This window comes from Salmo trutta, chromosome 32 (assembly GCF_901001165.1).
Source record: "Salmo trutta chromosome 32, fSalTru1.1, whole genome shotgun sequence".
Classification (NCBI taxonomy): domain Eukaryota; kingdom Metazoa; phylum Chordata; class Actinopteri; order Salmoniformes; family Salmonidae; genus Salmo; species Salmo trutta.
The window spans coordinates 39,256,547-39,268,802 of NC_042988.1; the positions used below are offsets into that span (position 1 = coordinate 39,256,547).

The 12,256-nt window shown below is 48.8% G+C and overlaps 1 protein-coding gene across 5 annotated transcripts in view; it reads right to left on the reverse strand.

Annotated features, from left to right (window-relative positions):
* Positions 1–12,256, reverse strand: part of LOC115171883 (brain-specific angiogenesis inhibitor 1-associated protein 2) — a 132,194-nt gene that overhangs the window by 82,087 nt on the left and 37,851 nt on the right. For all 5 annotated transcript variants that reach the window (XM_029729073.1, XM_029729075.1, XM_029729076.1 and 2 more), the window contains one exon: positions 7,487–7,573. In XM_029729073.1, coding sequence (XP_029584933.1) covers positions 7,487–7,573 — 87 coding nt within the window. The remainder of the gene's footprint in view (positions 1–7,486; positions 7,574–12,256) is intronic.

Here is a 12,256-nt window from a genome sequence, read left to right on the forward strand (position 1 = left end):
CTTGCTTGTGAAATTGCTCTTTGAAGCTCTTAAGAAGCTATTAATACTTAATTGTTACCCAGAAATTATTAGACATTGAGATCAAAACAGCTGCATTGGACCTTCAAACCTAATGGATGAAATCAATATTCCATTGTAGGCGTTTAAAGGACTCAATGTAGGGGGTTAAACCCATAGAAATAGTATTATTAGAACAGGTATCCTCAACTGAGAGGCTAATTACCCAATCTAGTAATTCTATTTGTATGGTTAATCCAATCCTGTGTGTCTCATAGCTTCAGAATGTAGTGAAACTGAGGCTAACCATGTAGGGCAGCTGGTAGGGCGGAGCAACGAGCCCAGAGCAGAGCAGAGAAGAGCTCTGAACTCTTCACCTGAGCAGGGGGGTATACCGGGGAAATGGAGCTCAGTATTTCACTGAGCATCAGAAATTACACACATTGCGTCCCAAATGACACCCTATATAGTGCACTACTTTCAACCTGAGCCCTATGGCACCCTATGGGCCCTGGTTAAAAGTAGGGCACTGTATAGGGAATAGGGTGCTATTTGAGACACAGGCTGTGTGCTGGCTTCTAAAGTCTAATAAATAAAACTAAAACATGGCGTGTCACTTTAGTTGATAATAAATAACAGCAGAGTCCATCTTCTGAAACACTACCTCGTCAAAGAGCACCTTGAATAATCCCACAGCACACCGTCTCCCCTCCTTTTACTAGCTGTGACTCGGCTGATAGCTACTTTACTGAGGAAAAATGCATTTACTATGACTGAGATATGTGGATGGAAATGCCACCATTGTACTAAGTGTCTGTTAAGCATATTCTTACCCTTCTACAGAGGAGGGAATTAGGGGAGGAGAGGAAGACATGGATGAAAGAGGGATGGAAGGAGGAGTCGAAGAAGGAGAGGAATGTGGGACAGAAGAGAGCTTGGAGAGGGAGAGAAGAGAGGAGGAGGAGAAGAGAGGAGGGAGAGAAGAGAAGAACGGAGGAGGAGAAGAGAGGAGTGAGAGAAGAGAGGGAGAACCTGGGGAGGAGGAGAAGAAAGCTGGGGGAGGGAGAGAGAAGAAGAAAGAAGAGATGTGGGAGCGAGGACAGGAAAGGAGAGAGTTGGGAGGAGGGAAAGAAAGATGAGAGAAAGAGATGGAGTGTGAGGCGTGTGAGAGTGGGAGGAAGGGAGAGTGACGGGATGATTAGACCAAGCCGAGGAGGGGAATGAGTGTGTGGGGGTGGAGGGACCACAGTCTCCTTTGGCACAGGGAATACACACACAAACGTTACACACACTATATAGTCACACACACCAGTCAAAGTCACATTATTCTATGATTTATCATATATTTATGTAAAGCTGAGGACTATAATTTATATGATGATATAATGTTCATGTAATGAAACCTGTACGGAACCAACCTGTGGAATATCTGATGTTCTGATAATAAAATGGCATGAGAGAACATTATCTCTAAAAGGCAAATATACACTAAGCATGATGAGAGAACATTATCTCTGAAAGCAGTTTCAGTACACGCTTCAAGCATGATGAGCGCGAGAGAGAGACAGAGGAGAGAGAGAGGAGAGACAGGAGACAGAGGAGAGAGACAGAGGAGAGAGAGAGACAGAGGAGAGAGAGAGACAGAGGAGAGAGAGAGACAGAGAGACAGAGAGAGAGAGAGAGAGAGAGAGAGAGAGAGAGAGAGAGAGAGAGAGAGAGAGAGAGAGAGAGAGAGAGAGAGAGAGAGAGAGAGAATGACAGTAAAAGCTGCCTTGTCTTAGATGTGTAGGTGGAACCATTTACAGTCAGTCTCATAATGAACCCAACGGCTTTAACAGACTAACAGCCACTAAACACACACTGAAAAATACAGAACACCCCCAGGCAGTCGACGTACCACAGCGCAACACACACACCTGGACACACACCAGACACGCCAGAGAGAGAGATTAAAGAACAAACATGCTGTTACAGGCCCTATTGATGCTCTACTCCCCTGTAGCAGTGGAACAGGAAACCCCTAGCATGAGGTGCCTCACCTCTGACTGTAGGTGTCTCCCTAGAGAGAGCGCAACAACTACAGGAGATAGTGGGTGTGGTCTACCTAGAGAGAGAGAGCTTCAACTACAGGGGATAGTGGGTGTGGTCTCCCTAGAGAGAGAGAGCTACAACTACAGGGGATAGTGGGTGTGGTCTCCCTAGAGAGAGAGCTACAAGTACAGGGGATAGTGGGTGTGGTCTCCCTAGAGAGAGAGCTACAACTACAGGGGATAGTGGGTGTGGTCTCCCTAGAGAGAGCGCTACAACTACAGGGGATAGTGGGTGAGGTCTACCTAGAGAGAGAGAGCTACAGCTACAGGGGATAGTGGGTGTGGTCTACCTAGAGAGAGAGAGCTACAACTACAGGGGATAGTGGGTGTGTTCTATCTAGAGAGAGAGAGCAACAACTACAGAGGATAGTGGGTGTGTTCTACCGAGAGAGAGAGCTACAACTACAGGGGATAGTGGGTGTGGTCTCCCTAGAGAGAGCTACAACTACAGGGGATAGTGGGTGTGGTCTCCCTAGAGAGAGAGCTACAACTACAGGGGATAGTGGGTGTGGTCTACCTAGAGAGAGAGAGCTACAACTACAGGGGATAGTGGGTGTGGTCTACCTAGAGAGAGAGCTACAACAGGGGAAAGTGGGTGTGGTCTACCTAAAGAGAGCTACAACTACAGGGAATAGTGGATGTGGTCTACCTAGAGAGAGAGCTACAAATACAGGGGATAGTGGGTGTGGTCTCCCTAGAGAGAGAGCTACAACTACAGGGGATAGTGGGTGTGTTCTCCCTAGAGAGAGAGCTACAACTACAGGGGATAGTGGGTGTGGTCTACCTAGAGAGAGAGAGCTACAACTACAGGGGATAGTGGGTGTGGTCTACCTAGAGAGAGAGCTACAACTACAGGGGATAGTGGGTGTGGTCTACCAAGAGAGAGCTACAACTACAGGGGATAGTGGATGTGGTCTACCTAGAGAGAGCTACAACTACAGGGGATAGTGGATGTGGTCTACCTAGAGAGAGAGCTACAGCTACAGGGGAAAGTGGGTGTGGTCTACCTAGAGGGAGAGCTACAACTACAGGGGAAAGTGGGTGTGGTCTACCTAGAGAGAGAGCTACAACTACAGGAGAAAGTGGGTGTGGTCTCCCTAGAGAGAAAGCTACAACTACAGGAGAAAGTGGGTGTGGTCTACCGAGAGAGAGCTACAACTACAGGAGAAAGTGGGTGTGGTCTACCGAGAGAGAGCTACAACTACAGGAGAAAGTGGGTGTGGTCTCCCTAGAGAGAGAGCTACAACTACAGGAGAAAGTGGGTGTGGTCTACACGTAGGATGGAGTAGAAATTGGAACAGTTACGTAGTGGTATTATCAAAAACATGTTGATGTGTTGGAACTATTCACACTTTGATTTCTCTCACACACACACACACACACACACATACACGAATGAATCATTTCAAATATATAGTTTAATCCATTGAGAAAACCTATGGAGAAGAGTGGATTGGTTTCACACACATACCTATCCTGGAGACAGACACCTCTATGGGACAGACATTGTGTTCCTGTAGAGAGGGTCTGAGCTGGGTAAATGGTATGAGATATGGTCTGATTCCCACACATGTCAACACCTTGAAATCAATGGGAAACCTCTAAAGGCTCAGGGCTGTGTGTGTGTCTGTGTACTTGTGTGTGTGAGTGTGGTGTGGAAAATCCCACAGCACCCCCCCTCTTATCCTTCCCCACAAAAAACATACCTTTCATGAACTAACACTCCCACTTTCCCCCACTAGAGCTGACTTTGCTAATAGCTACTTTGAGGAAAAATGTACTTACTATGACTGAGGTATGTGGTTGTCTCACCTAGCCCTCGTCAGATGAATTAACTAACTGTCTCTCTGGATAAGAGCGTCTGCTAAATGACTAACGTGTAAATGTAAAATGAAAAGCCCTTTTACTGAATAAAACATCCACACATCACTTTCATGTCTTTCCCTCTGGCTGACTGATTGGCTCAGGGAAGCCCCAACAACGCTGTACTACTACACCTTACAGAACCCCCCCCCCCAGCTGCCCCTACTACAGAACACCCCCCCAGCTGCCCTACTACAGAACACCCCCCCAGCTGCCCTACTACAGAACACCCCCCCCCCCCAGCTGTCCTACTACAGAACACCCCCCCCCCCCAGCTGTCCTACTACAGAACACCCCCCCCCAGCTGCCCTACTACAGAACACCCCCCCCCCCAGCTGTCCTACTACAGAACACCCCCCCCCCCCAGCTGCCCTACTACAGAACACCCCCCCCCAGCTGCCCTACTACAGAACACCACCCCCCTCAGCTGCCCTACTACAGAACACCCCCCCCTCAGCTGCCCTACTACAGAACACCCCCCCAGCTGCCCTACTACAGAACACCCCCCCAGCTGCCCTACTACAGAACACCCCCCCAGCTGCCCTACTACAGAACACCCCTCCCAGCTGCCCTACTACAGAACACCCCTCCCAGCTGCCCTACTACAGAACACCCCTCCCAGCTGTCCTACTACAGAACACCCCTCCCAGCTGTCCTACTACAGAACACCCCTCCCAGCTGTCCTACTACAGAACACCCTCCCAGCTGTCCTACTACAGAACACCCCTCCCAGCTGTCCTACTACAGAACACCCCTCCCAGCTGTCCTACTACAGAACACCCCTCCAGCTGTCCTACTACAGAACACCCCCCCAGCTGCCCTACTACAGAACACCCCCCAGCTGCTGCCCTACTAACAGAACACCCCCCCCTCAGCTGTCCCTACTACAGAACACCCCCCCCCTCAGCTTGTCCTGACACTACAAGAACACCACCCCCCCTCAGCTGTCCTACTACAGAGCACGCCCCCCCTCAGCTGCCTACTACAGACACACCCCCCCCCAGCTGTCCTACTACAGACACCCCCCCCTCAGCTTTCCCTACTACAGAACACCCCCCCCTCAGCTGTCCTACTATAGAACACCCCCCCCCCTCAGCTGTCCTACTACAGAACACCCCCCCCTCAGCTGTCCTACTACAGAACACCCCCCCCCTCAGCTGTCCTACTACAGAACACCCCCCCCCTCAGCTGTCCTACTACAGAACACCCCCCCCTCAGCTGTCCTACTACAGAACACCCCCCCCCCTCAGCTGTCCTACTACAGAACACACCCCCCCTCAGCTGTCCTACTACAGAACACCCCCCCCTCAGCTGTCCTACTACAGAACACCCCCCCCTCAGCTGTTCTACTACAGAACACCCCCCTCAGCTGTCCTACTACAGAACACCCCCCCAGCTGTCCTACTCCAGAACACCCCCCCAGCTGTTCTACTCCAGAACACCCCCCCAGCTGTCCTACTACAGAACACCCCCCCAGCTGTTCTACTCCAGAACAACACCCCCCCAGCTGTCCTACTCCAGAACACCCCCCCAGCTGTCCTACTCCAGAACACCCCCCCAGCTGTCCTACTCCAGAACACCCCCCCAGCTGTCCTACTACAAAACCCCCCCAGCTGTCCTACTACAGAACACCCCCCCAGCTGTCCTACTACAGAACACCACCACCCCTCAGCTGTCCTACTACAGAACACCCCCCCAGCTGTCCTACTACACCCTACAGAATAGAGCCATGAAAACCTGTCAGAATCAACAGCTTGTTGTACATGGATCAAGGAGAGGAGAATCCTATCACAGACACTGATGTCTTCACAGAGACTGATGTCCCCAGAGTGGAGATAAAACATCGGGACCGCCAGCTGTTGCCACGACAACTATTGTATCTGAGGGCAGCAGCTCTGGTCAACCTGTGGATCTATAGACCTTTATAAATGGACCAGGACAGAAGGAAGGAGGCATGCACGTATGCAAGCACACAGACACACACACACCTATACATCCCCTCTGAGCTGAAACCAATCCACTTTTGAGTGGAACTGAATCAAATCCACCAAGCTGCTGTCTGTCACAAAATGAAAGGACTTTTTGAGATCTAATTTGCAGAAGACGTCTCCTCTCGCTCTCTCTCTCCTTTTCTGCATCTCTTCCACCTGTTACGAGAGTGCAGCAAGGAGCCAAGGTAAGTTGCTATCTAGCATTAAACTTATCTTATAAAAAACAATCAATCTTCACATAATCACTAGTTAACTACACATGGTTGATGATATTACTAGTTTATCTAACGTGTCCTGCGTTGCAAATAATCAGTGCGGTGCCTGTTAATTTATCATCAAATCACAGCCTACGTCGCCAAAATGGTGATGATTTAACATGCGCATTTGCGAAAAAAGCACTGTCGTTGCACCAATGTTCCTAACCATAAACATCAATGCCTTTCTTAAAATCAATACACAAGTACATATTTTTAAACCTGCATATTTAGTTAAAAGAAATGCATGTTAGCAGGCAATATTAACTAGGGAAATTGTGTCACTTCTCTTGAGTTCTGCAAGCAGAGTCAGGGTATATGCAACAGTTTGGGCCGCCTGGCTCGTTGCGAACTGTGTTTCTTCCTAACAAAGACCCTAATTAATTTGCCAGAATTGTACATAATTATGACATAACATTGAAGGTTGTGCAATGTAACAGCAATATTTAGACTTAGGGATGCCACCCGTTAGATAAAATACGGAACGGTTCCGTATTTCACTGAAATAAAACGTTTTGTTTTCGAAATGAGTTTCCGGATTTGACCAGCTGGGGGGGTGTTCATGTGCACGTTTTGTTACTCATCTGTATAATTCATATTTTTGTTTTCACAGACTTCACCCTCCCTACACCTCTGATGAATAGAACAGGAAAGCTGTTCCATCACCGTGCACTGAAAACTCATTCTGGCTGTGGATACCAAGGTTACCAACACATCAACACGCCAGAGGATAAACTGATTGGACTTGGGGCTCTGCTGGGAGTTTACCATATTTAGATTTATTCATTCTGCTTTTCCACTAAAATCATAAAACACAAAAATATTTAGTTATTGTTGTTGTTATGCATATTAATAATAATAGTGGTGGGGTAAAAAAAAGGTTATTTGAGGAACCATTAAGGGGGTTCTTTGAAGAACTTAGAGGTTCCCCCCACAGTTCAATTTGAGGAATCCCTAAAAGATATTCCAGGAAGCTTTTCTTTTTAGGGTGTATGAGTGACCCCACAATGCTGCCTGCGTGGAAAACAAAGACTGGGTCATCTCTCTACAGACCTGACATTACTGTGACACAAACACAGGAAGTGACAGTGTGTGTGTTGGCCAGCAGGAGAGCCCAGTTAACCGCTCCTTTAGGCCCAGGGAGGGAAAGAGATATGTGGCAGCTGATAGACACGGACAAACTGACTTACAGTACAAACATTAAGACAAGCTTTGGCCAGCATTGAATAGCCCTTTAGGTCCAGGGACGGGCAGGACACAACATCCGGACAGCTGATAGGCTACTACTCACCCATGTCCTTGGATCCCTGGCTCTCACTGGCTAGCTCTCCCATCCTCACCAGGGCATCAAAGTAGCCCTTAGCAGCAAACGTCACATCTGGGGACAGAGGAAGAACAACATGAGATCAGGGTCAGAGGTAGAGAGATGGAGGGCAACTCCGTAGCCTATAAAGCAGCACACACACACAGAAGTGGTCGGACGCATCCTCATGTGGAGAGAGAGGACGATGCTACAGCAGTAATGCTGTGTGTCATGTGGAGAGAGAGGACGATGCTACAGTAGTAATGGTGTGTGTCATGTGGAGAGAGAGGACGATGCTACAGCAGTAATGGTGTGTGTCATGTGGAGAGAGAGGACGATGCTACAGTAGTAATGGTGTGTGTCATGTGGAGAGAGAGGACGATGCTACAGTAGTAATGGTGTGTGTCATGTGGAGAGAGAGGACGATGCTACAGTAGTAATGGTGTGTGTCATGTGGAGAGAGAGGACGATGCTACAGTAGTAATGGTGTGTGTCATGTAGAGAGAGAGGACGATGCTACAGTAATAATGGTGTGTGTCATGTGGAGAGAGGACGATGCTACAGTAGTAATGGTGTGTGTCATGTGGAGAGAGAGGACGATGCTACAGTAGTAATGGTGTGTGTCATGTGGAGAGAGAGGACGATGCTACAGCAGTAATGGTGTGTGTCATGTAGAGAGAGAGGACGATGCTACAGTAGTAATGGTGTGTGTCATGTGTAGAGAGAGGACGATGCTACAGTAGTAATGGTGTGTGTCATGTAGAGAGAGAGGACGATGCTACAGTAGTAATGGTGTGTGTCATGTGGAGAGAGAGGACGATGCTACAGTAGTAATGGTGTGTGTCATGTAGAGAGAGGACGATGCTACAGTAATAATGGTGTGTGTCATGTGGAGAGAGAGGACGATGCTACAGTAGTAATGGTGTGTGTCATGTGGAGAGAGAGGACGATGCTACAGTAATAATGGTGTGTGTCATGTGGAGAGAGAGGACGATGCTACAGCAGTAATGGTGTGTGTCATGTGGAGAGAGAGGACGATGCTACAGTAGTAATGGTGTGTGTCATGTGGAGAGAGGACGATGCTACAGTAGTAATGGTGTGTGTCATGTGGAGAGAGGACGATGCTACAGTAGTAATGGTGTGTCACGTCGCTCCTGGGCGGCTGCAGGCACAGGCCCCATCTGTAACACATATTGGTGGATAATTCACCTCCTAACCAAACCAGCTCTACTGCCAGCCATCACTACTGACTGGTAATTATTACTTTCTCATCTAACACAGCTAGATTGATGGACAGTTCACCATCCTCCCAGGTTGTTGTTGTCACTCACTGGGGACAGGCAGAAAGGAAGCAGCTAGCTGGATCCTGAACGTGTTATTATGGCCTGTCTAGTGCAGCTAGCTGGATCCTGAACAACGTGTTATTATGGCCTGTCTAGTGCAGCTAGCTGGATCCTGAACGTGTTATTATGGCCTGTCTAGTGCAGCTAGCTGGATCCTGAACGTGTTATTATGGCCTGTCTAGTGCAGCTAGCTGGATCCTGAACAACGTGTTATTATGGCCTGTCTAGTGCAGCTAGCTGGATCCTGAACAACGTGTTATTATGGCCTGTCTAGTGCAGCTAGCTGGATCCTGAACAACGTGTTATTATGGCCCGTCTAGTGCAGCTAGCTGGATCCTGAACAACATGTTATTATGGCCCGTCTAGTGCAGCTAGCTGGACCCTGAACAACGTGTTATTATGGCCTGTCTAGTGCAGCTAGCTGGACCCTGAACAATGTGTTATTATGGCCTGTCTAGTGCAGCTAGCTGGATCCTGAACAACGTGTTATTATGGCCCGTCTAGTGCAGCTAGCTGGATCCTGAACAACGTGTTATTATGGCCCGTCTAGTGCAGCTAGCTGGATCCTGAACAACGTGTTATTATGGCCTGTCTAGTGCAGCTAGCCGGATCCTGAACAACGTGTTATTATGGCCTGTCTAGTGCAGCTAGCTGGATCCTGAACAACGTGTTATTATGGCCTGTCTAGTGCAGCTAGCTGGATCCTGAACGTGTTATTATGGCCTGTCTAGTGCAGCTAGCTGGATCCTGAACAATGTGTTATTATGGCCCGTCTAGTGCAGCTAGCTGGATCCTGAAACAACGTGTTATTATGGCCTGTCTAGTGCAGCTAGCTGGATCCTGAACAACGTGTTATTATGGCCTGTCGAGTGCAGCTAGCTGGATCCTGAACAACGTGTTATTATGGCCTTTCTAGTGCAGCTAGCCGGATCCTGAACAACGTGTTATTATGGCCTGTCTAGTGCAGCTAGCCGGATCCTGAACAACGTGTTATTATGGCCTGTCTAGTGCAGCTAGCCGGATCCTGAACAACGTGTTATTATGGCCTGTCTAGTGCAGCTAGCTGGATCCTGAACGTGTTATTATGGCCTGTCTAGTGCAGCTAGCTGGATCCTGAACAATGTGTTATTATGGCCCGTCTAGTGCAGCTAGCTGGATCCTGAAACAACGTGTTATTATGGCCTGTCTAGTGCAGCTAGCTGGATCCTGAACAACGTGTTATTATGGCCTGTCGAGTGCAGCTAGCTGGATTCAACCTAGACCAGACCTGCTGCTGTGGCTGTCAACATTCACAGGGGACTGACAGGCTGTGAGAAGTGAGAAGCAGAGGGGGCCAGAGTCAGACACCACTGCTGCCTGGCAACCTGCTGCTCCCCAAGCAGCCAGACAGAAGCAGTGGCCAACTCTGGCCCGAGTCTGACTGAACATGAACAAACCAGCCCACTATCCATCATCACTGACAGTGGACAAGCAGACTGACTGACTGACTGGCAGCAGCGGTGGCTAACTCTGGCCCGCTTGTCCAACTCCTCACTTGTCATATCCAGCCCAGCACAGCTGGTAGGGGATTCTGGGTTCAGATGGCTATTGTTCTGGATTGGAAGACTTGTTCCAGCCTGCCTTGTGTAAGAGCTGGAGCAGTGGTTTGTATTAGCTGTATTGATTGACAGTAGAATGGAGATAAGATGAGGATTGAGTAGGTTTGTTTCATCTCTAAAGGTGATTGATTAGTAACTGATATAAACGTAATGAAGAGGGACAGACAGGACCACCGTAATGAAGAGGGACAGACAGGACCACCGTAATGAAGAGGGACAGACAGGACCACCGTAATAAAGAGGGACAGACAGGACCACCGTAATGAAGAGGGACAGACAGGACCACCGTAATGAAGAGGGACAGACAGGACCACCGTAATGAAGAGGGACAGACAGGACCACCGTAATGAAGAGGGACAGACAGGACCACCGTAATGAAGAGGGACAGACAGGACCACCGTAATGAAGAGGGACAGACAGGACCACCGTAATGAAGAGGGACAGACAGGACCACCGTAATGAAGAGGGACAGAACAGAGGATTAGGGTCCATGACTGGGCAGCAGACAGCGGCTGGGGGAGAGAAGGGTCAGACAGGGTAGTGATCCACCACTTCCTAGCTACCTTAGCATAGAGAGGACACCATCTACCTCAGGGTTAGGACGCAACTCCCTTGACATGCAGAATTCCAAATGGACTCCTATATCCCCAGCCAACAGAAGAGCCCTTTCCAGGTGGTGAACTTGTACATCAAGCTACCTCACATTACAAAAACAAGACAGACTCCTGCCCTATGGGCCGTTGAGGCTCAGACTAAAGCTTTGTTACTTACTACTGACGAACACAACCATATGGATTTACAGCATGTGTCCACCCAATCCTTCATGGATTATTAACCCACTGCAGAGGGCAGACTCCTTCATGGATTATTAACCCACTGCAGAGGGCAGACTCCTTCATGGATTATTAACCCACTGCAGAGGGCAGACTCCTTCATGGATTATTATCCCACTGCAGAGGGCAGACTCCTTCATGGATTATTAACCCACTGCAGAGGGCAGACTCCTTCATGGATTATTATCCCACTGCAGAGGGCAGACTCCTTCATGGATTATTAACCCACTGCAGAGGGCAGACTCCTTCATGGATTATTATCCCACTGCAGAGGGCAGACTCCTTCATGGATTATTAACCCACTGCAGAGGGCAGACTCCTTCATGGATTATTAACCCACTGCAGAGGGCAGACTCCTTCATGGATTATTATCCCACTGCAGAGGGCAGACTCCTTCATGGATTATTATCCCACTGCAGAGGGCAGACTCCTTCATGGATTATTATCCCACTGCAGAGGGCAGACTCCTTCATGGATTATTATCCCACTGCAGAGGGCAGACTCCTTCATGGATTATTATCCCACTGCAGAGGGCAGACTCCTTCATGGATTATTATCCCACTGCAGAGGGCAGACTCCTTCATGGATTATTATCCCACTGCAGAGGGTAGACTCCTTCATGGATTATTATCCCACTGCAGAGGGCAGACTCCTTCATGGATTATTATCCCACTGCAGAGGGCAGACTCCTTCATGGATTATTATCCCACTGCAGAGGGCAGACTCCTTCATGGATTATTAACCCACTGCAGAGGGCAGACTCCTTCATGGATTATTATCCCACTGCAGAGGGTAGACTCCTTCATGGATTATTATCCCACTGCAGAGGGCAGACTCCTTCATGGATTATTATTCCCACTGCAGAGGGCAGACTCCTTCATGGATTATTATCCCACTGCAGAGGGCAGACTCCTTCATGGATTATTATCCCACTGCAGAGGGCAGACTCCTTCATGGATTATTATCCCACTGCAGAGGGCAGAC